Source organism: Mastigoproctus giganteus, chromosome 13, assembly GCF_048544385.1.
Source record: "Mastigoproctus giganteus isolate SK-2022 chromosome 13, ASM4854438v1, whole genome shotgun sequence".
In the NCBI taxonomy this organism is placed as follows: domain Eukaryota; kingdom Metazoa; phylum Arthropoda; class Arachnida; order Uropygi; family Thelyphonidae; genus Mastigoproctus; species Mastigoproctus giganteus.
Window position 1 is genome coordinate 139,207,984 of NC_143587.1, and position 25,696 is coordinate 139,233,679.

The following is a 25,696-nucleotide window of genomic DNA, read 5'->3' on the forward strand; positions in this document are numbered from 1 at the left end:
ATAACTCCAGACAATTTTATTAGAAGATTTTGAGATCTGCATCGAATTTGTGTTGATCTCTTTATTTTCCTCCACTTTGTTGATTTATCCTTTCCTCTGAAAAACTGTCAGTGTCATCCTCTTTGTTGCAACTTTTCATCTTCTAATGTAACACTCTCCAAGTTGTCTTCTCTTGTTTCAACATAATACTCATTGGATTCTATCTCATCATCAATGCTTTCATCACCTCCTCAGAAAAGAGCATAGCACGAATAATTTCGGCATCATTTGCATTACTTGGGTCTAAGCAGTCCATCCCAGCCATCAAAAGCAACGCAGTACCACTTACATGGACGGTCACACTGTATCTCACAGATACAAACAGCAGACTGAATCAAAACCAAAAGGCATTAGCATTAGCATTAGTAGAAGCATTTGATGCAAGAAAGCAAGCTTATGCAGCATCAGCCAAAAAAAAAAAAAAAAAAAAAAAAAACCCACTTCCACTTCACCCCTCTGTTCGTTCAAAATACCTGTCCAGCTGAGCCTTAAACTTATTTAGGCTATCAACCTCCACCACAAGGGATGGAAGTCTGTTCCACCAACCAACCACCCACTGGCTAAAGGCAAATTTCCGCACGTCTATCCTACATCTGTCTTTCCTCAATTTGAATTTATGCCCTCTCAGGTGATTTTTCTGAGCTAGAGGAAGAATCCCATCAGCATTGAGCATGCTTAAACCATTCAAGGCTTTATACACCTCTATCAGATCACCTCGCTAGTGCCTAGTCTCCAGACACTGTAATTTGCAAAATTTAAGCCTTTCTTTGTAAGAGCACCCCTTTGTTCCATTCACTAATCTTGTTGCCCTTCTCTGTACTCGTTCCAGCAGCTCTACATCCTTCTTGAAATGAGGCCTCCAGACCTGTATACAGTACTCTAGGTGTGGCCTGACCATCGCCTTATACAATGGAATAATCACCTCCTTATCCCTGCTGGAAAAATTCCTGTATATCATTGACAATACTCCATGAGCTACTTTTGCAGCCTGTCTGCACTGCTCAGAGAACTTCATATCTGCCTGCACAACCACCCCCAAGTCCCTTTCATTCTCTACCACTGTCAGTGTAGTACCACAGAGTTGATACATTGCTCTGGGGTTGCTGTTTCCCATGTGTAGTACTTTACATTTGTCAATGTTAAACTTCATTTGCCACCTCTCAGCCCATCTGCTCAACCTTTCCAGATCCTGTTGCAGCAGCATAGTGTCAGTAGTGTCCTTGACAACCCTGCCAACCTTTGTATCGTCTGCAGACTTGGACATTAAGGCTTGGGAGAACGAAACCAATTCCAATAGCTTCCGAGAAGCAATGTAAGAAGCACACATGAACTGCTACATCTTGTTCCAAGGAACAAAGAAAGATATGACATATGTATCTGAGAATACGTAGCGACCGATGAAGGGTTAATCTGTTTTCTGGTCAGAAAGAAAGATCTGGTGAAGCATCCTTTTCTGCCTAGAAAGGAATCTGCTTAACTTTTGTTGACATTTAAAACATTAAACATTTGTTGACATTAAAAGAAAATTGTTTTACTTTTTAGATGCAGTTCTTGTTTGTTTTATTATTATTACTAGGTTACAATGCCTCCAGGTTCTGTGGCTTGTTGGGTGTTTTTGAGCTGTTTGGAAGTATTACAAAGCTGTGAACGTTATAGTGATTCTATGCAAATGGAGGCATATTCACTGTATACTGCAGGTCTGTGGGCTTATGCAAGAGAAAAGGTATACTTTTTTATTATGGATGCATTTTATTATTTTTATATTTTTGTTGTGGCTTATTAATAATTTGTATATTTTTTTGTGGAAATCGAATGAGTAAACTGCAACCACCATAAGTAAACTTATGATGGTTGCAAATATGTTGAGACCTCAATAACCATTTCATTTTTTAAAATGTATTTTCTGGATAAATCTACTTTTTAGGTGCAGTAGCTTATATGCATAAAGTGCTTTCCATCTGTCTATCCACATGTAGTAACCCAATCACAGTGGCTGAATTTTCTTGAAATTTTATATTAGGCTCTTTTAGAAAGATTTGTTAAGCTGTCCCAAATTTCATTAAAATCAGACCAATAAAGATTCAGCAATTATTATTATTTATTTTATTTATTATTTTTTTTTTTCATACATATTGCATAGGCTATCTGTATACTGTATATATTGCAGCTAGGCACTGGATGTTATTGTTATTATGGGGGTTTGATGGCACAATGAATTGGCAGCATTTTTTTTTTTTTTTTTTTTATTAAAACCCTAAACATGCAAGGTATCAAAACCTAATAGTACTTAGTAACATGCATGGGCTAAAGGAGGTAGTGAGGGAGGAGAAGCTGGAAACTTTGCTCTGGTGACTAAACATGGGATTAACCACTATAAGGCTCCAATAAGCAAAGTGGTGGTATTGCACCACTTTGCTGTACACTAATACTGTGTATAGCTATACACTAATACTAACACTAGATGATGAGAGTCATCATCTAGTATTAGTACGTATTACAGCCACTCACCGACTTACGTAAGAGTTGTGTTCCGTGGAACTCTACGTAAGTTTGAATTTTCCCCGTGCTTGTGCAGCACTCCGAACTGTGCCCGCTGAATTAGTTGAATAAAAAAAGAAATGTTTGACGAACATTTCTTTTTTGATTCAATTAATTCAGCATAAATAGAATTGTTTATTGTATTTATTCAATTTATCTCATGCGCAGGAAAAATTACAAAAGCGTGCAATTTAAAAAAATTTCAAAATTATAAAATTTTCTTCTCTCATCAAAAAAAGAGAGGAGACGAGCATAACGTCAGTAAGTTTTACCTCTCGAGCATTGTTGACGGAATCGAAATGTTCAGCTCATAAATATGCCACTACAGAGGTTGAGGGCTGTGGAGATTTAGAAGGGGTCGTCTGTTCAACCTTACAAAAGAACATATTAATGGATGACTGGATAGTGGCTTTTTTATTTTCATTGTAGATTTCTTCGTAGCAAGCAATTATATCATTCACCCCTCTATTAACTTTTAAGAATCATTCGCTGTCAGGATCCATCTTCTGAAACTTCGCCATTGCCAATGCAATTTCATGAAATGCCATTGCCATCTCTCTCTCTCTCTGATGATGAAGCATCTCAGCTCCTCATTTTGGTTCATCTTAAGCTTCATCAGCATTTTCTTCTTTCACTATTGCTGCCTGCAAGTCAGTAACTTCTTTGTTAGATAATTCCTTCTCTTCTTCCACTATTAACCCCTCCACGTCTTTGGCATCAACCTCCAACTGAAGTAGCTCTGCGACCTTTACAATCTTATCTGTAACCTCTTCAAATCCTTCTAAGCCTTTTACATGCCTTGGGCATATTTTCTTTCATGCACCATTTAAACAACTTTTAGTAATTTCCACCCAGGCCTAATTAATGTTTAATATGGCGTGTAAAATTTTTCTCACCATCTACTGCAGACAATGCCTGAGCAAACGTGTGTAAATAGTATGCTTTTAAATTTGAAATAACACCCTGATCCATAGGTTGGATGAGTGAAGTCGTGTTTGGCAGTAGAAATATGACGCTCACGTTTGAATTGAAATAATCTAGATGCATAGGATGTCCAGTAACATTATCTAATAGAAGCAAAATCTTGAAAGGAACATCGCTGTCTTTACAGTATTTTTTAACCTCGGGAATGAAGCAGCATTTAATTAAATCAATCCTCAAAGAGAGATATTGTTATCCATGCTTTCTGGTTCGATTGGAAATGCACGAGTAGAGTGGCTTTATTGATGCCCTTAAATGCACGGAGATTTCCAGAATGGTACACAAGCAGTGGTTTAATCTGTAATCTGCTGCATTAGCCCCAAGCAAGAGCGTGACCCTATCTTTTGAAGCCTTGAAACCTGGCATTGTCCTTTGCTCTTTGTCAATGTATGTTCGATCCAGTATTTTTTTCCAATACAGAGCAGGCTCGTCAATGTTAAATATTTGCTGCGTCGAATAGCCTTCATCAATAATTTTTTCCAACACATCACAAAATTTCTCTTCAGCTGCAAAATTGGTACTGGCAACTTCACTGCATACTTTATCTTTGTGGAAACCAGCGCAATGCTTGAACCTATTAAACCACCCATTGCTTGCCACGAACTTGGTTTGGAGTGCGCCATACTTATCCTTAATATCTTTATAAATATTTGTTGCTTTTGCTTGACTGGTCACTCAGGAGCACTCGCTTCTGAATCTGATTTTCTATCCATATTATTAATAGCTGTTCCATCTTCGATGTAGCACCTGAATGCTGTTTTGTGATCACTGTTGATTTTAAGTGCATTGATCCTTTGACGTGTTCTTTTATATGCGCACTGTCCTTTAAAATAGTATTCAGTGTTGATGCAGCGAGACCTAATTCCCTTGCAATAGATGACAAACTTTGTCCTGCTTTGTACTTCTTAATCATTTTCATCTTCATTTCTAAATCAATTTTGTTTCGTTTCCTGGCACTACCACCACCACTTACACTTTCCATTGGTCACTTTCCCTTCATCATTGTAATATGTAAATAGGAATGAAGAGAAGTTTCTGAAAATTTGTTTTTTATATGATTGAAGATTTCAGTGAAGGGACTGAGGATTTTCAGTGAAGATTGAGTTTACTACCCGTTTATAATTAGATGCTCTAACAGAAAAGCCCAATAAACCGGAAAGTGCAAATTGTTTTTATTGTTTTATGGTCGTGACCTCCAGAAACATGCTTTAGAAAAAATCACAAAAGCGTTCAGAATTGATTCTTATAATGGGAACATATGATAACATTGAAAGGGTACTGCAATTTCCATTATAAATATGACATTTTAGAGAGATAAATGGCTTAGTAATATAGCAAAATTTCCAAGCACTTGGAACGAATTAAAAAAAAAAAAAAAGAAAGAAATGTGTTATTGGGTTCACATTACGATATTTTCACAATACCTCCATTTATCTCTACAGATGCAAAATACATTTCCACATTTTTTTTTTTTTCAATTTGCACAGATTGGCAAAAACTTATGTAAATTCGAATTTGTGTAAGTCGATTATTACGTAAGTCCGGGAGTTCCTGTATATTGTATTATAGTATTGCATTATTGGTGCTATTTTATATTAGTATTAGTAGTGGTACTTATTAGTACTAGTAGTATTATGCATTGGTTGAGGGAGAAAGAGGAGGATGCCAAAAACTTTGCTCTAGAGACTAAATGTGGGTTTCACTACTTCAAGTCTCCAATAAGTAAAGTGGTGGTATTGCATCAGTTGAGAATGGCAGATATTCAGAAATAGTGTTCTCAGTTTACATTACATACATTAGTGCCCAAAAGTGCAGAAACTTCAGTTTTTCTACATTTAAGTTAAAAATAATGTAAAGGTTTTAACTAATAATATTTATGATAATATTATTGATCTTTTTGTTCTGAAGCTAATGCAATAAATTTCATTAAAATCCAATGGAATGGACAAAAATTATGCTGTCAAATGTAATTTTCAACAAATGCAAACCGATTCCAGAATCTTGGCAAATATTTAATAGTAATAGCTATAGTATTCGACATATAGTGCAAGGAAGCCACAAGATTTTGCTGCACTGGCAAAAAAATACCAAGTAGATAAGAAAATACAGATTATATGCTTCTGTCCTCACACAAGTAACTATCCAGTTGACTTTTGAGTTTATTCAAACTGTCAGCCTCAACTACCTGTGAGGGCAGCTTGTTCCAACGATCAACAACTCACTGGCTAAAAGAAAACTTCCTAGAATCTAATCTAAACTTCAACCCCTGTAATTTGAATTTATGATCCCTAATTCTGGAATTATTTTCTACTATTCATTGGTTGCATTACTGTTTCAAATTTTATAATGTTAATGTTTGCTCAGATCATATTAATGAAATTATTCTTGTAAGGATGAAATCCTTTATTCCACACTCCATCTTAAAATCTCTAAACTTTAGTTTTCCAGTATATGTGCTAAGGTAGTTCAAGAGAAGAATTTTGCATATTGTGATTGGCTTCTATCCAAATCCCCAGGTTCATTTTCTGCTTACACCAAAGTTCGCAACTATTGTAAAGCAGTTATTAATCAATCTGCACTAGACTTCAAACAGGCTAAGCATAGGAAACTTGCTTCTTTTCCAAATGATAGTTGAGCATTCTGGTCTCTTGCCAGAGCTGTTCGCCACAACTTTTGCCCATCTCTGTCAAAACCAGATGGTTCTATTGCTACTTTAGCCAAAGATAAAGCTGACCTACTAGCATCCTATTTTTTTTTCCAACTTGTGTATTAATGAATCTTGGTAAACCACCCCAAACCATTCCCGGTACACTCCATTCAGTGCCTCCTGTGGCATTCTGTCATTAGGATGTCAGAAGGATTTTGAACATTTGTGATGCTAAGAAAGCTCCAGGTCCTGATTGTATTTCTCCACTTGTTCCTGAAACCTGTGCTCCTCAACTTACTCCTATTCTGGTTGCCTTTTTTCACTTTATTATTCCAAAGGTGTTTTCCCTGTTGCTTGAAAATTGCTCATATCCAGCCAGTTCCCAAAAAGGGTGACAAATCCCTCCCATCCAGTTATCATCCCATTGCAATTACTTTCCACTCTTTCTAAAGTAATGGAAAATTCAATTAACAGCAAAAGAAACCTTCCATCTGATCAGTGATCACCAGTATTGATTTCAGTGTCAATCCATTGGTGAGTGATATCCTGGCTTGCTACCCATCTTTAAACAAATTCAATGGAAAAGTTTGGTGAAACTCAAGCAGTTCCACTTGACATTTCAAAGGCTTTTGATCGTGTTTGGCGTAAAGGTCTTCTAAATAAGCTTCCATCTTATGGTTTTTCCAACTGTTTTTTGTGATTGGGTATCCAGTTTTCTCTCTGACTGCTCACTGTGGGTGATGGTAGATGGCTCTCTGTCTTCTAACTTCTCCACTAATGCTGGTGTTTCCCAAGGTTCAGTTCTTTTTCCCACTCTTTTCCTCTTTCATATTAATGACCTTCTTCCATTGACCGAAAATCCTATGCATAGTTTTGCTGATGATAGCACGTTGCATTCCACCTTCCAGTTCAAGAAACCTTGCCCTTCACAAACAGCTTAACTTCTTGAATATCCCCTACCAGTTCCTTAAATGCTGATCTCCAGTGGGACAAAAATAACTTAGTTGATTTCACTCCTAAAACTCAGTCCTATCTTATATCTCGCAAAAAGGATTCTTCCTCCTTTTATGACACTCTGATTTCTAGGCAAAATCATATATCATTATTAGGATTCACCCTTACTTCTAATCTCTCTCTCTCTCGGCATAAGCACGTTACAAATATTGCTTCCTCTCATCTAAATAACTGGGTGCTTTCCTTTGCTCTCAGCATTACTGTAGCACTATAGGAATATCTGCAGCACTATAGGAATATTGTGTTATTCTGCTGACGAGGCTACTAGTGACGGTCGTGTTCAAAGCTGCTAAGTGGATTTTTCTTATTTATTGATTTGAAATTATTGTTTTTCTAAAACTTTTGATTTAAATTTAGTAGTATAACATTATTTTGTGATTTTTTGATTAATTTGGTGTATTTATTCTTTACTCGGCCTTGTAAAAGTATCGGTAAGAGTTTCCACGTGTTCGTAACTACCGCTACCGTTAGTAACTTTCCCTCCATTGTGATACCGTACTAGATATACCATAGGTTATATACCGTACTAGATAGCGTTAGTTGAACTTCGTTAGCAGTTAAATTGTACGTTTAAATAAATACATATAACGACTTAGATTACAAACGTAATATAATTAATAACATAACATAATTAATTAATAAATTAATAGAATCATGACTCAGACCAGAGCAGCAAAGCAAAAGGCTCAAGCTAATGGAAGTGCTGTGGCTCAGAGCAGAACTGAGGGGGGCAGTTGTCCTCTGACTCACAGCCTTATAAAATGCACTGTTTGCTTGATGTTTGCAGAGCAATCGGGTACGGGACATGATACTTCCAAGGGGGATGTCCTTGTGTGTGCGCGATGCAAGGAGTGTATCGATATCAGGCAACAACTCGGCGTTCTTGTGGGCCTATATGAGAGCTTGAAGGACAGGGTGGATGCCCTCGAAGAAACTAAATTGAGGGGCCCATCAAGCTCTCAGCTGCCCACATCAACGCCAGAGCTTGCACTTGGGCATCGCGTGACATAGAGACAACCCCTAAGGCAGAATGCGCTGGTCCCGAAGGAACTAGTAGTTGTTGGTGACTCTATTGTCAGGGAAACGGGGAACATGCTTTGTAAAAAAGATAGGTGGAACAGGACCAGGGTATGTCTGCCAGGGGCAAAGGTTGATGACGTTGTAGAGCGAATATCATCTTTTAAGGGCACAAAAAGTGATATAGTTGTACACGTTGGCACTAATAATATTAAGAGTAGGAGACCGGCAGAATTACTTAACAAGTACAGGTCACTGTTGAACAAAAGCCGAGAATTAGGGTTGAATTTGAAAGTGTCTGCAATTCTGCCCAGACACGATAGGAGGGAGTATATGATGAGAGCCTTGTCGATCAATTCGGCCCTGGAAAGATTGTGCAAGGCTCAAGGGGTAGAATTTTTTTCAGCCTGGACTATACTTGTTAACAGGAGAGATTGCTTCTACAGGGATGGGATACACTTAAATAGAAAGGGTGCAAGAATATTTGCTGATGCTATCGAGGCAGTGTTAGGTGGGTCGGAAAACTGCTAGCTTGGGGGGGAGACAAAGACCAATAGATTGACAGTAGCCACTGGCAGAGGTGAAAGAGATTCTTGCACTGCTTCTATTAGAATGAGCAGAAGCCTGAAAAACAAGATGCATGGTATTTCAGAGACTTCTGGGAGCCATTGCGGTACAAGTAAACACATGGGTTGTGTTAGGGTAGCTAAGAATAGAAACAGGTGCAGGTATACTTGCGTGTACACCAATGCTAGGAGTTTAGTAAATAAATTTGATGAATTTGAGGTATTGCTCAAAACATCGAAGGCAGATATTGTTGGGATATCAGAGACGTGGTGTCACACAGATATAAGGGATGCAGAACTGCAATTTGGGGAGTACAACGTCTACAGAAAGGATAGACAGGATAGGAAGGGGGGAGGGGTTATGCTATTAGTTAAGAAACACATAAAAACCAAGGAAGTGAAGCCAGTTGACATCGCTGGACAGTGCAGTGTGGAGTCAGTTTGGTGTGACATAAACATTGGGAGATCAAAATTGAGAGTAGGAGTGTGCTATAGGCCTAATGACTCTGATGAGTATAATAAGGAACTGTACGGGGAAATAGAGTGGGCCAGTAAATCAGAGTGTCTTATAATGGGAGATTTTAATTTCCCAGATATTGACTGGAATTTGGGGGCTGGTTTCTCACACACTAGCAGGGCTTTTGTGTATTTATTGGATGATTGTTTTCTACATCAGCATGTTCGGGAGGCAACTAGAGGGAGTAATACTCTTGATTTGATTATCAGCAGTGATTCTTCATGCATTAAGAATCTGCAGATAAATGAACCACTAGGTGGCAGTGATCACAGTGTGCTGAAGTGGGATTTACTCAAAGAGGTAACTACCATTAGGGGTAAAGGGAAGGGTTATTGCTTCCGTAAAGGCGACTACGATGGACTGAGACAGTATTTAAATTCTATACAGTGGGACCAACTGATGATGTTACCAACAGCAAATTCAAAATGGGAAGCATTCAAAGAACTTATCTTGGAAGCTACTAGGCTTTACATACCAACTAAGAAATATTATTCAAGGTTTAGGCCAAAATGGATGTCAGATGAACTAATGAGGCATATGGCAGAGAAGAAAAATGCATGGGATACATACAAATTAACACATGACACAGAAGCCTATGATAGATACAAGTTGATATGCAACCAAGTTACAAAGGAGGTTAGGCAGGCGAAGGCAGATTACGAGAAATCCTTGGCAAGGGATGCAAAGAAAAACAGCAAAGAGTTCTTTACTTATGTAAACTCTAGAAGGAAGGGGATGAATCAGATTGGTCCACTTGATATTGATGGGTCAACTGTTGATGATCCTGCTCAGGTAGCTAACAAACTAAATGAATATTTTGCATCGACATTCACACATGAGGAGTTATTCAGCGAGGGGAATGCCAGAGGTGTATTCAACTCTAGCAGTAAGCTACAGAATCTTGAAATAACTGGGTGTAAAGTGGAGGAGAAACTGTTGAAGATAAACACAAGAAGGGCACCCGGGGTGGATGGGATCTATCCAGTTATATTAAAGGAGGCAGCAAAGGAAGTAAGCAAACCCTTAGCCATAATTATGAGAGCTTCCTTGGACTCAGGGGAGGTACCCATAGACTGGAAATGTGCAAATGTGACCCCAATTCACAAAGGAGGATCAAAGGCTGACACAAGTAATTATAGACCTGTGAGCTTAACTTCTGTTCCAGGAAAATTAATGGAGGCACTGGTTAAAGAAGCACTGCAGGATCATTTAGACAAGACTTCAGTTATAGCTCAGACACAGCATGGTTTTGTTAAGGGGAAGTCTTGCCTGACCAACTTGATTGGATACTATGATGCAGTCACAAAACAACTGGATGCAGGGAATAACTTTGATATTATATACTTGGATCTTAGAAAGGCTTTTGATACTGTTGCACATGGAAGACTGCTACACAAATTGGAGCAGTGTGACATTGGAGGCAAATTGCTGCTATTGATAAAGGGGTGGTTGAGGGGGAGAAGACAGAGAGTGGTAATCAATGGACACTGCTCATCGCGGACTGATGTTATTAGTGGAGTCCCTCAGGGCTCAGTGTTGGGTCCATTATTGTTTTCTGTATTTATAAATGATATTGATGATGGTATATCGGGCTTAATGTCCAAGTTTGCAGACGATACAAAGGTTGGCAGGGTTGTCAAGGACACTACTGACACTATGCTGCTGCAACAGGATCTGGAAAGGTTGAGCAGATGGGCTGAGAGGTGGCAAATGAAGTTTAACATTGACAAATGTAAAGTACTACACATGGGAAACAGCAACCCCAGAGCAACGTATCAACTCTGTGGTACTACACTGACAGTGGTAGAGAATGAAAGGGACTTGGGGGTGGTTGTGCAGGCAGATATGAAGTTCTCTGAGCAGTGCAGACGGGCTGCAAGAGTAGCTCATGGAGTATTGTCAATGATATACGGGAATTTTTCCTTCAGGGATAAGGAGGTGATTATTCCATTGTATAAGGCGATGGTCAGGCCACACCTAGAGTACTGTATACAGGTCTGGAGGCCTCATTTCAAGTAGGATGTAGAGCTGCTGGAACGAGTACAGAGAAGGGCAACAAGATTAGTGAATGGAACAAAGGGGTGCTCTTACGAAGAAAGGATTAAGTTTTGCAAATTACAGTGTCTGGAGACTAGGCACCAGCGAGTTCTGATAGAGGTGTATAAAGCCTTGAATGGTTTAAGCATGCTCAATGCTGATGGGATTCTTCCTCTAGCTCAGAAAAATCACCTGAGAGGGCATAAATTCAAATTGAGGAAAGACAGATGTAGGATAGACGTGCGGAAATTTGCCTTTACCCAGCGGGTGGTTGGTTGGTGGAACAGATTTCCATCCCTTGTGGTGGAGGTTGATAGCCTAAATAAAAGTTTAAGGCTCAGCTGGACAGGTATTTTGAACGAACAGAGGGGTGAAGTGGAAGTGGGTTTTTTTTTTTTTGGCTGATGCTGCATAAGCTTGCTTTCTTGCATCAAATGCCTCTGCTAATGCTAATATAACAAAACAAAAAAAAGAATTTACTTTTCTTCCAAACAGCTGTTCACTCTTCAAAACACAAATATACCCTTCCATGGAATATTGTTCCCTCATTTGGGTGGGGGGTGATCCCAAAACCTCTCTCAGGCCTCTAGATTTCATTCAGAAGAGAGAACTTAGGTTAATTAATGACTCACCTTGAACAGAATCTCTCCACTTTCTGTCTCGTAGACATTCTGTTTCTGCTGCATACCATATCTATAGATATTTCCATGGGTTTTTTTTCTGTTTTTTTTTTCCCTTCCCCCAATACTTCCCCTTAACACATCCATGCTATGTCTGATCTATAACTGCTGACTTGTCTAGATGATTCTGCAGTGCTTCTTTAACGAGTGACTCCATTATTTTCCCTGGAACAGACGTTAAGCTAACAGGTCGTAAATATTCATGTCACCCTTTGATACCCCTTTGTGAATTGGGGATACATTTGCACATCTCCAGTCTGTGGGGGACCCCCCTCCAAGTCCAAGGGTACTCTCATAAACATGGCTAAGGGTTTGGTTACTTCCTTTGCTGCCTCCTTTAATATAACTGGATAGATCCCATCCAACCCAGGGGCCTTTCTTATGTTTAACTTCAACAATTTCTCCTCCACTAATCCCTCTAAACCCTTCTGAATGAAAAAAGATCGACATTTTCCCAATAGGTTTCTCAGTGTTGAAATGTATGATCAGAAATCTTGGAAAGGGACCTGACAGAAGTTCAGTTCGTAGCCTCTTTGCTCCTGTGGCATTGTCTGTGTCTTAAGTATTGTTTTCAGTTAGGGGCCAAGAAGAAATAATTTTATCAGGATCCGTGAGTGTTTTTTATTGACTCAGCCCCTGGGCCCTCCATCTAGCATGGTGCCCAAAAGGATGCCCACTACCCGTCAAGCAATAAATGCGCTCGCGAGTGGGATGCCAGGGCTACCCAGACACTGTGGTCACACTGCCGCCAGCCTGAATCCTGTCCCTCAGACTATGAGTATAGGGGCATGGCATTGACCAACTAACCCTTGCAGGCAAAGCCAAAAGCCGAATGATCCTAGACGGGCCATCCAGGACAACCCATCTTTTCGAAGCAGAGGCCAAAGTGGTGAATTGAAGCTGGGCCCCTCAACCATCAGAATCTCCCTGCCCAAATTTTCACAGGTCGAAACCCAGCAAACACACCAGATTCCTAGGGTGTAAGCCTGGAACAAAGGTTGTGGGTGTTGGATCACGGTGATGCTAATCTGGAGGACCAGCAATGCCACTGTGAGGACCCCCTCACCAAGTAAGAAACTGTTCGGAGAAATAGAGTGGGCCAGTAAATCAGAGAGTCTTATAATGGGGGATTTTAATTTCCCAGATATTGACTGGAATTTGGGGGCTGGTCACTCACACAGTAGCAAGGCTTTTGTCGATTTATTGGATGATTGTTTTCTACATCAGCATGTTCGGGAGGCAACTAGAGGGAGTAATACTCTTGATTTGATTATCAGTAGTGATTCTTCATGCATTAAGAATCTGCAGATAAATGAACCACTTGGTGGCAGTGATCACAGTGTGCTGAACTGGGAGTTACTCAAAGAGGTAACTACCATTAGGGGTAAAGGGAAGGGGTATTGCTTTCGTAAAGGCGACTACAATGGACTGAGACAGTATTTAAATTCTATACAGTGGGATCAACTGATGATATTGCCAACAGCAAATTCAAAATGGGAAGCATTCAAAGAACTTATCGTGGAAGCTACTAGGCTTTACATACCAACTAAGAAATATTGTTCAAGGTTTAGGCCTAAATGGTTGTCAGATGAACTAATGAGGCATATGGCAGAGAAGAAAAATGCATGGGATACATACAAATTAACACGTGACACGGACGCCTATGATAGATACAAGTTGATCTGTAACCAAGTTACAAAGGAGGTTAGGCAGGCGAAGGCAGATTACGAGAGATCCTTGGCAAGGGATGCGAAGAAAAACAGCAAAGAGTTCTTTACTTATGTAAACTCTAGAAGGAAGGGGATGAATCAGATTGGTCCACTTGAGATCGATGGGTCAACTGTTGATGACCCTGCTCGGGTAGCTAACAAACTAAATGAATATTTTGCATCGACATTCACACATGAGGAGTTATTCAGCGAGGGGAATGCCAGAGGTGTATTCAACTCTAGCAGTAAGCTAGAGAATCTTGTAATAACTGAGAGCAAAGTGGAGGAGAAATTGTTGAAGATAAACACAAGAAAGGCACCTGGGGTGGATGGGATCTATCCAGTTATATTAAAGGAGGCAGCAAAGGAGGTAAGCAAACCCTTAGCCATAATTATGAGAGCTTCCTTGGACTCAGGGGAGGTACCCATTGACTGGAGATGTGCAAATGTGACCCCAATTCACAAAGGGGGATCAAAGGCTGACACAAGTAATTATAGACCTGTGAGTTTAACTTCTGTTCCCGGAAAATTAATGGAGGCACTGGTGAAAGAAGCACTGCAGGATCATCTAGACAAGACTTCAGTTATAGCTAGGACACAGCATGGTTTTGTTAAGGGGAAGTCTTGCCTGACCAATTTGATTGGATACTATGATGCAGTCACAAAAGAACTGGATGCAGGGAATAACTTTGATATTATATACTTGGATCTTAGAAAGGCTTTTGATACTGTTGCACATGGAAGACTGCTGCACAAATTGGAGCAGTGTGGCATTGGAGGCAAGTTGCTGCTATGGATAAAGGGGTGGTTGAGGGGGAGAAGACAGAGAGTGGTAATCAATGGACACTGCTCATCGTGGACTAATGTTATTAGTGGAGTCCCTCAGGGTTCAGTATTGGGGCCTTTATTGTTTTCTGTATTTATAAATGATATTGATGATGGTATATCAGGCTTAATGTCCAAGTTTGCAGACGATACGAAGGTTGGCAGGGTTGTCAAGGACACTACTGACACTATGCTGCTGCAACAGGATTTGGAAAGGTTGAGCAGATGGGCTTCGAGGTGGCAAATGAAGTTTAACATTGACAAATGTAAAGTACTACATATGGGAAACAGCAACCCCAGAGCAACGTATCAACTCTGTGGTACTACACTGACAGTGGTAGAGAATGAAAGGGACCTGGGGGTGGTTGTGCAGGCAGATATGAAGTTCTCTGAGCAGTGCAGACGAGCTGCAAGAGTAGCTCATGGTGTATTGTCAATGATATATAGTAATTTTTCTAGCAGGGATAAGGAGGTGATTATTCCCTTGTATAAGGCAATGGTCAGGCCACACCTAGAGTACTGTATACAGGCCTGGAGGCCTCATTTCAGGAAGGATGTAGAGCTGCTGGAACGAGTACAGAGAAGGGCAACTAGATTGGTGAATGGGACAAAGGGGTTCTCTTACGAAGAAAGGCTTAAGTTTTGCAAATTACAGTGTCTGGAAACTAGGCACCAGCGGGGTGATCTGATAGAGGTGTACAAAGCCTTGAATGGTTTGAGCATGCTCAATGCTGATGGGATTCTTCCTCTAGCTCAGAAAAATCACCTGAGAGGGCATAAATTCAAATTGAGGAAAGACAGATGTAGGATAGATGTGCGGAAATTTGCCTTTAGCCAGCGGGTGGTTGGTGGGTGGAACAGACTTCCATCCCTTGTTGTGGAAGTTGATAGCCTAAATAAGTTTAAGGCTCAGCTGGACAGGTATTTCGAACGAACAGAGGGGTGAAGTGGAAGTGGTTATTTTTATTTATTTATGTTACTTTTTTTTTTTTTTTTTTTTTTTTTTTTTTGGCTGATGCTGCATAAGCTTGCTTTCTTGCATCAAATGCCTCTACTAATGCTAATGCTAATTGTCTGACCAGTTTGATTGGATACTATGATGTGGTCACAAAGGAACTGGATGCAAAAATAATTTTGATATCATATACAGTAAATCCCCCGCTATTCGCGGGGATTACGTTCCTGAGAAATGCCGCGAATACCAAAAACACGAATACTGAGTTATGGCTCCCATAATAATAAAGGGGTTCCGTTTCAAAGTATGAAATACTGTATATGAGAAAAACTAGTCTAAAATTTTGACTATGTATGTATTATATGTACCTTCATAATATGACTATGTACATAGACAGTACATAGTGAAATGCAAGCATATGGCATCGAAATGAAAATAAGAAACAATTTAATATTAAATGTAATATTTATTAGAAATTTCAAACCAGCGCCTTTGCTTACTAAAAAACTTATCCCGCCAGTGCTATCACAAGTTTCGCTAAAGTGTTGATAAAGGAATTTTGCCTTTTCACGAATGATGAGTGAACTTAACGGAATTTTATTTTGAGTTCGGTCTTCTATCCACAGATTTAAAGCTTTTTCCATTTTCTCTAATTTAACATCACGAGTTAGAGCAAATTTTTGAAACAATTAGCACGTTTTCACGGACACTACGGCAGATTTTTTCTTCCAATTTTTTGATTGATCGTACCATTGACTCATTGATTTTATAATGTTTTGCCACCGAGGAGACACTTTCACCATTAGAAAATTTATCCAATAACTCAATTTTATTAGCTAATGTCATCACCTTCTTTGATCTTTTCACATTTCCCTTGTTATTTTTAGCCATATTTTTGTACGGGTTAGAAAGAACTTGTCCACAATAAAGTCACTTTCTTCCATTAACACACTCGAAAAAGTCTGTTTTACACTGCAAAACGGTAGATTTATCATTTTTGTAAGTACAGGCATACCTCGAATAACGAATAGGATGCGTTCCACGAAATTACTTCGTTAAGCGAAACTTCGTTTTCAGAGGTAAAAATACTATGGCCAGAATAGGGATACGTTCCCACTTAAAGAAAATGAAAAGCTTTTTTTTTTCGAACAAAGAAAAGTTTTATTAAATAAACAGTCAACTTACATACAAAGTGAAATCTCATTTTAAAATATGAGTCTAAAGTTGATTGCTTATGCTTTTTTTTTTTTTTTTTTCATTTAACAATTGCCTATACGGAGTTATTGCATTTAACACTGATCGCTTAACAATAAAACTTCTTCCTAAATCAGGATCATTTTCACTAAAAAAATTTAAAACGTTTTCAATGTCATTTAAGCACCTTTTTAAATCTTTGGTTGTTAACACTTTTTCGGCAGGAACTTCTTTAACTTCGTCTTCATTATCTTTGTCTTCGTTGCTAACAAGATTTTCTAAATCTTCCACTGAAAAACCATCATCTTCTGCATTCAATAAATTTCTAACATCCTCTTCATCGACATTTTCGAAACCTATTGATTGAGCCATCTGGATAATTTCATTTCTAATTTCTTGGATGTTATTTTCTCCTTCTAGTACAACTTCTGGCCATATTTTGCGCTAAACTCCATTTAAGCATTTCTTAGTGACTTCTTTCCAATAACTATCAATGTTTTCAATTGCGTTTTTAATGGTGTAGTTTTTCCAAAAAGTTTTAACTGTCATTTCCTCTTTATCCTCTAGTTCAGTTAAATTGCTTAATGTTCGACTCAGATAATAAGCTTTAAATGATGCTATTACTCCCTGATCCAATGGCTGAATCAGGGACGTTGTGTTTGCTGGAAGAAACACAACTTTGACAGGAATGCATGTGTCCAACGTGTGAAGATCAGTAGGATGTCCCGGAGCATTGTCTAACAACAAAAGAGCTTTTTCTTCAAAGTTGTTTTTTTGACAATACCGTTTTACTTCAGGACAAAAGTGGTTAACAAACCAATCAGTAAATAACTCTTGGTAACCCAAGCTTTTCTATTTGCTTTCCATATTACAGGTAAATTCATTTTTATGTTACCTTTTAACGCCCTTGGATTTTCTGAATGGTAAACTAATAACAATTTTAATTTATAATCGCCAGAGGCATTTGATCCAAAGAGTAACGTTAAACGGCCTTTGGCTGCTTTGAACCCAGCAGCTGATTTTTCTTCAATAGAAATAAAGCTTTTTGTTGGTAGCCGTTTCCAGAACAAACCGTTTTCGTCAACACTGAACACCGAATTTGGTGGAAAATTTTCACGTTCAGTTATTTCCTTTAGTTTTTCTGGAAACTTATTTGCAGTTTCTCCTGTTAATTTTACACTATGAATCCTGGCCCGTTTTTTAAATTTCTCGAACCAACCACGAGAAGCCCCAAAGGTTTCCGTAATTTCTTCAGTTTGTTTAGATTTCAGGCGATTAAACTGGAATATTTTTTTTTATGTTCAATGGGGCTTGAAATTGCGGACTTCGTTATATCGAAGCTTCGTTATCAGAGGTAACGTTAACCGAGGTATGCCTGTAAATCAATTTATAAATTGATAAATTTATTCAATTTATAAGCATATAAATTAAAAGCAAACGACGAAAACTTTCATGACAAGCGCATAACACATACTGAAGAAGGATTAGCGTGAAACATCCATGCTCACGATTTTGTCACCCCTCCCCCCCCCACCCACTGAGCTCTGTTTTGACCGGGAAAGATAATTTTAGCCACACCCGTGTAATTTTTATGGCGGAAAATGTTCACGGCGCTTTAAAATTCACATTTTTTTAGGTTTCATTTTATATTAAATCTGCGACTGCGAATACAGATACCGCAAATAGCGGGGGTTTACTAGACAACCTTCCTCCCAATAATTACATACGCTTCAGCAATCTGGTATGACAAAACTGCCGTGGTCGTAAATAAGAGAACCCTGGATGCAATTCAACGCACCATCCTCCTCACTACCACCTGTGCCTGCAGAACGGTGAGTAACCCAGTGCTTCAGGTGATAGCAGCGGTACTTCCACTTGATCTTAAAATCGCAAGAACGGGACTCCTCTACTACTTATCTAAGGGAATAACCACCACTTTCTTGGAATTTACAGAAATAGGCAGAAAAAATCCGGCTTCAGTCTCACCTGCTGCAGGTGTGGCAGGACAGGTGGGCAGAAACAACCAAAGGAGCAATCAACCACAAGTTCTTACCACAACTTGAAAAAATCTATCCAAAATCGCCTACTTGGTTCTTTCCGGGGTTGCAAACAACATTCTTGCTAGTTGGACACGGCCCCTTTAACGCAAAGTTAATGGACTTCGCCCTTGTAGAGGACCCATGCTGTACATGTGGAGAGATCGAAACCTGGGAACACCTCATGTACGACTGTCCGCAATAGGAGGATCTCAGGTGCATTCTAATCACGAGTATAAGATACCTCCCCAGAGGGCAAGAGTTTCACCTACTGGATTCAGAGGAGGAATACAGAGCCCTGACCAACTTCACTCAAGAACTCTTCTCAAGAAGGAGAACACTATATGCAATACACCAGGAGTGAAAGACGACCAGCCAGATAACAAATCAAAATATCCTTTAGGACACACTCCAGAATGAAAATTATGTGGAAGCTACTAGCTGTCTACCAAGAAATCCTGCCTATGTACCAACAAATATGAGACCTAAGTGAAACTGACAAATATACTGAATGAAGATAGAGAACCAAAAACAAAGACATTCAACTTAGACGGGACACTGTCCCACGAGTGACTCTACTACCGGACTAATGACTACACTACGACTGATGCAGCCTCACTGCCATGTAGCCAAATAGCGATCTCTACCAGCTCCCTTGCCTGGTACCTTTTTTTCCTATCCCTGGCAGGGGGGAGGAGGAGATGGTCTTCCTGTTTCCTCCCTCCCCTACCACCGCATATATTTCGCCTGGTGAGGCATGGGCATGCCTTACTGACCATCTGGGGTTGCCTTCCCTATCGACCCCATATTTCTGTCTTTCCCCCCAGTCTTCAGTCTCTTCCCCCTACTCTGACTAGTACGCCAGCGTAAATCCCACATAACTAATCAAAATTAACGATTTCTAAACTGAAAACTGAACCATATCAACCTCTCCTGGCTTTTCTAAACTTAAGTGCCCCCGTTTTTTTTTTTTTTTTTTTTTTTTAAGGTCCTAGCCACCGAAATCTCAGGAAATTAGGTGGCAGGACCTGCCAGAGTGCATATAAGCTACTGGGTTCCTGGTCTGCCTCCACGGAGCGTAAGTGGGGCAACGTTGGGCCCCAATTGGGGTTTAGTGGCTAAACGACAAGAAGAACAACGGTACATGACATTAAACGATCCAAGACCCACACAATTTTAAATCATTTACAGCATACTGTAACACACCACAATGTAAACTACGCAGAGATGGGGGAACCCCTGGTGCCGATTGACCATAAACACACTTACACTGTACTTGGATTTTAGGAAAGCTTTTGATGCTGTTGCACATGGAAGACTACTGTACCACTTGTAGCAGTATGACATTAAGGGCAAGTTGTTACTATGTGTTAAAGAATGGTTGACTGGGAGAAGACAGAGAGTGGGAATCAATGGACTCTGCTCTTCATGGACTAATATTATTAATGGATTCCCCCAGGGTTCGGTGTTGATCCCATTATTGTTTTGTATATTTATCAATAATATTTATGAATTATATGAGGTATATCAGGCTTAATACCCAAGTTTATAAACAATATGAGGCTTGGCAGAGTTCTTAATGAGAGTAAGCTACTGCAACAGGATCTAGAAAAGTTAAGCAGATTGGCTGAGAGGCGGCAATTGAAGTTTAACATTGACAAATGCAATACTGCATATGAGAAGAAAACCTGGAAGACAACGGCAAAGATGGATATTTGAAATTGATGAGTTTGGGTGGCCATTGCACAAAAGAGAAGAAACTGGAAAGTTGCTGGAGAGGCCTTCATCCTGCAGTGGATTGAAAATGGCTGCGGATGATGAATCTTAGAGTAACATACTAACTGTGCAGTACTACGCTCAGGATAGTGGGAAATCAAAAGAACTTGGGGATAATTGTGCAGTCAGATATGAAGTTTTCTGAGCAGTCTAGACAGGCTATAAGTGTAGCTCATGGGGTCATGTCAGTGATATACTGGAATTTTGCTAGTAGGGGTAAGGAGATGATTATCTCATTATATAAGGCAATGGTCAGGCCACACCTTGAGTACTATATACAGGTCTGGTGGCCTCATTTTAGGAAGAGTGCAGAGCTCCTGGAATGAGTACAAAGAAGGAGAAGAGCAACAAGATTGAGGGGAAAAAGTGTTGCTCTTACCAAGAAAGGCTTAAGTGCTGCAAATTGCAGTGTTTGGAGACTAGGCACCTGTGAGGTGATCTGATTGAGGTGTATAAGGCCTTGAATGGTTTGAGCAAGCTCAATGTGATAGGATTCTTCCTCTTGCTCAGATCAAGCCTCTGAGGGGCCAAAAATTGAAACTGAGGAAAGACAGTTGTAGAATAGACGTGCAGAAATTTGCTTTTAGCTAGCAGGTGGTTGATTGCTGGAACAAACTTCAGTCTGTTGTTATGGAAATAGACAGCTTAAATAAAGTCAAGTCAGAACTTGACTAACATTTGGAGTGAATGGATGGGTGGAATTGGAAGTTTTTTTTTTTTTTTTTTTGATGTTTCTGTATAAGCTTATGTTTTGCATAATATGCCTTTACTAATCTAATGCTAAATGCTACAAACATATTGGGAAAATGTCACTCTTGTTTTATTCAGAAGCATTGAGGAGTTAGCAAGTTCAATTATCTAAATCAATTAACAGGCTTCGTTCTTGGGACCTCTTAATTGAAACTGAAAATGACAGGCACTCTGTGCAGCTACTCAGAGCAACATTAAACAAAAATCTGAAAAGCAGCATTGGAAGCTATCTTCTAATAACTGCAAGACACACAATCAGATTTTCACAAAATGGGAGCTGAAAGTGACTCTAACTTTATACCCATGCAAGTGCCGTTGGGCCAGATTACATCCAAACATCTTTCATCTGAATCTGTGGATTGGTTGCTCTGTCTATTCAACAGAATCTACCTTGAAGACCAGTTTCTAGACCCTGGCAATCATGCTTCCCTTTTCCCAAGCCAGGAAACGATCCAAACTTTCCAAATAATCGCCGCCCAATTGCCCTGACAAGCAGCTTGTGAGATTCTGGAAAGGATGGTCAGTGTGCACCTCATGTGATATTTAGAAACAAATGACCTCATTTCCAAAGTACAATGTGGTTTCTGAAGGAACAGGTCATATTTGAACAAGATTGACGTAGTCATATTATGAAGGTACATATAATACATACATAGACAAAATTTTAGACTAGTTTTTCTTATATACAGTATTTCATACTTTGGAACGGAACCCCTTTATTACTGTGGGAGCCATAACTCAGTATTCGCGTTTTCGGTATTCGCGACATTTCTCAGGAACGTAACCTGATACTGTATACATGCACCTATTTCTACTCCTAGTTACCCTAACACAGCCCATATATTTACTTGTTCCACTATGACTCCCAGCAGTCCTGGAAATTCCCATTGCCTTGCTTTCAAGGCTGCTGCTCAATTGCATTTCAATAGGAGTAGTGCAAGAATCACTTTTACCTCTGCCAGCGGCTACTGTTAATCTATTATTCCGTGATTCCCCCCCCAAGCTAGCAGTTTTCCGACCCACCTAACTCTGCCTCAATAGCATCAGCAAATATTCTTGCACCCTTTCTGTTTAAGTGTATCCCATCCCTGTAGAAGCAGTCTCTCCTGTTAACAAGCACAGACCAGGCTGAGAAAAATTCTACACCTTGAGCCTTGCACAATCTCTCGAGGGCCGAATTGATCGACAAGGTTCTCATCATATACTCCCTCCTATCATGTCGGGAAGAATTGCAGACACTTTCAAATTTAACCCTAACTCATGGCTTTTTTTCATCATTGACTTGTCCTTGTTTAGTAATTCCGCTGGTCTCCTTCTCTTAATATCATTAGTGCCAACGTGTACAACAATATCACCCTTTGTGCCCTTAAAAGATGATATCTGCTCTACAACATCATCAACCTTTGCCCCTGGCAAATATACCCTGGTCCTGTTCCATCTATCCTTTTTGCACAATATGTTCCCCTTTTCCCTGACAATAGAGTTACAACAACTAGTTCCTTTGGGACCAGCACATTCTGCCTTGGGGTTTGCTGCCGTTGTGTTGCTTGATGTTCAAGTGCAAGCTCTGGCATTGATGTGGGCAGCTCAGAGCTTAATGGGCCCCTCAATTTAAATCCTTCGAGGGCATCCACCCTGTCCTTCAAGCTCTCATGCCCATAACAATGCTGAGTTGGTGCCTGATTTCCTCGCACTCCTTACATTGCGCACACACAAAGACATTCTTGGCAATATCATGTCCCATTCCTGATTGCTGCACAGACATCAAACAAGAAGGGCATTTCAATAGACTGTGATTCAAAGGACAATTCCCCCCCCCCCAGTTCTCCCCTGAGCCACAGCACTTTCATTAGTTTGAGCCTTTTGCTTTGCTGCTCTGGGCTGAGTCATGATTTCTATTCAAGTTCAATAAAATTCCAATACAAAATATAACCGTATACTTATATCCCAATGCAGTTATAACACTATATATATATATATTTCGGTATCGAATGTTATCTCCAAGTTATGTTATATGACTTTCTTATCCCCTGTTAACTTATATATATTAATTTATGATGTTACGTTTGTGAAAACTAGGTCGCTATATTTATTTAGTTAAAGTACAATTCAATTGACAGTGAAATTTAATAAGATTAATAAATTTTACTGATTAATTGGTACTACTATACTTGCTATCTAGTTTTCCGTTAGACCTTACGCTATCTAGTTTGGTGCACACGTGTCGTATAACAATGGCAGCAAGTTACGAATGATTAATCTACGGACACGAGGTATTATTTACTTTCCAAATCACGCTATCTAAATTTAAAATAAACCACGGAGCTTGACTAGGTGTATAAGCTACTTATAGAAAATAATTTAATCTAACAATTAAGTCAATAAAGTGGCTAAGTATAATTAAAAACTTGCATTCGCAGGAGCTGCAAAACCTGTTCAACACGTGGATTTGAAACCCTTACCGATACTAAGTAATAACTTACAAAATCTCTATCTAAATTCAAATTAAACTAAAGTATTGTTTCTAGGTATATAAAGCAACTCTAAAAAATAAATTAATATGCCAATTTAAGTCAATAAAAAAGCAAAACTTCTCTATTTGCTGGAGCCCGTAAAAACACTGCCTGTTCACGTGTACTCTCGCACTAAGCTACCAAGTTTTGATTTATGTAATTTTTAGATTTACTATGACTTCGCTAATTATAGTGACTACTTGGTGCCTTGTGGGTTATGGTCACACACTATTAGGCTATATATAGTTAAAAATATAGAAAAAAAAAGTAAAATAAAAAAAAAAATATATATATATATATATATATATCATCACATGGATTGGAATCTGCTCTATTTTCAGCAACTCTTGGTTTTTGTTTATTATCAGCCATGTGCTATAAAGACTTGGTACACAGTTTTATTTCTTTTTTGATTGTAATGTGGTTAGCTTTTGTATATTCTTTATTTTACTACCAAAATTATTGTTCATTTTCTTAATAATTTTCACTTTAAATTCATTTTTTAGAACCAATAGTATATACAGCAGACTCTTGATTTACCTGGATCGGATTAACCGGGACACTTCAAGACTCCAAATTAAATAAATAAATAAACCAGAAATCATAAAATTCACGTAATAACTAGAATAAGTATAAACAGATATTTTGCAAGTTGTAAATAAGCAACAAGTGGCATTATAAGTCGTCATTGGGAGATTAGTGTACCTATTATCTTGCAACCCCTACTGTCTTCACTTCCGCCGCTCAAAAAAAAAAAGAGACCAAATATTTAGTTTGTTTTAGTGCGTTGCGTCAATTTTTGTGCTCCGTCGCACCGCAAAAAGACAAATTTGTTCATTTATTTATGTCAGGGATGTCAATTATTTTTATAGTAAATATATATATATATATATTTTTTTTTTTTTTTTTTGTTTAGAAATTGTGAAAATGATGGGTAAATGCAAAAGAGTTGCGCTTTCAGTTAAACAAAGACTTGAAATTATTCAAAAGTTTGAAAACGGTGCATCCGTTAAAGCTCTAAAGAATCATTATAATGTTGGTGACCAAACCATATGCGACATTATAAAAAATAAAGGAAAGCTATTCGATTTAAAATAGACATCGCAAAAAATAAATGGAAGCATCATATTGGACACACAAGTAGTACATGGTAAGTTTTTTTATCTATCACCATATTTTTTATGTAGGTTGTTGAACAATTTTCAATACAGTAAGTCCTCGACTTAGGCAACTACAGATTTACATAAATTTGTTTTCACTCAATTTTTTTTTATTTTTTTTATTTTAGGATTGTAAAATTTAAAACAACAAAATATAATAATAATAAGCAATCAATAACGATGATCACGGCATGTACAAATTGCACAAGTGAGATCGGAGTAACAAGCAAAAAAATAGGGAAAAAAAGAATATTCTTACAATTATTTATGGGTTTTTTTTTATATGACTGAAGATTTCAGTGAAGGGGACACACATTTCACCATAATAACGTAAAAACCCACAATTACAGCTATTAGTATTAACGCAAATGCAATTAGATCGAGCTACCCATTTATAATAGATTGTGCTAACAGAAATGCCCAATAAAACAGACAGTACCAATTGTTTTTTGTTGACCTCCAGAAATGTACTTTAGTAAAATGTGAGCTCTTGCAGGGTGATAATAGTGAGTTTTCGCCTTAACCCTGTGAAGTTCTTTACAGAAAATTTCATTTTGACCATTATTATGGTGCCGACTAAGAGAATAAGTGACAGCGGTATTAGTAAATCTACCAAGAAAAGGAAAGCAATCAATTTGGATCAGAAAATTAAACTATTAAGAATGTATGAAAATGGTAAAACATTAACAAGTATCGCACTGAATTCAGATTTGTCAATAATAATATAGTAGCAATATGTTAC

General features: G+C 38.7%; 1 protein-coding gene across 1 annotated transcript in view; it reads left to right on the forward strand.

Annotated features, from left to right (window-relative positions):
* Positions 1-25,696, forward strand: part of SIDL (SIDL trafficking protein particle complex subunit 10) — a 322,468-nt gene that overhangs the window by 140,477 nt on the left and 156,295 nt on the right. Inside the window, exon 8 of the mRNA XM_090388069.1 lies at positions 1,616-1,762. Coding sequence (XP_090244195.1) covers positions 1,616-1,762 — 147 coding nt within the window. The remainder of the gene's footprint in view (positions 1-1,615; positions 1,763-25,696) is intronic.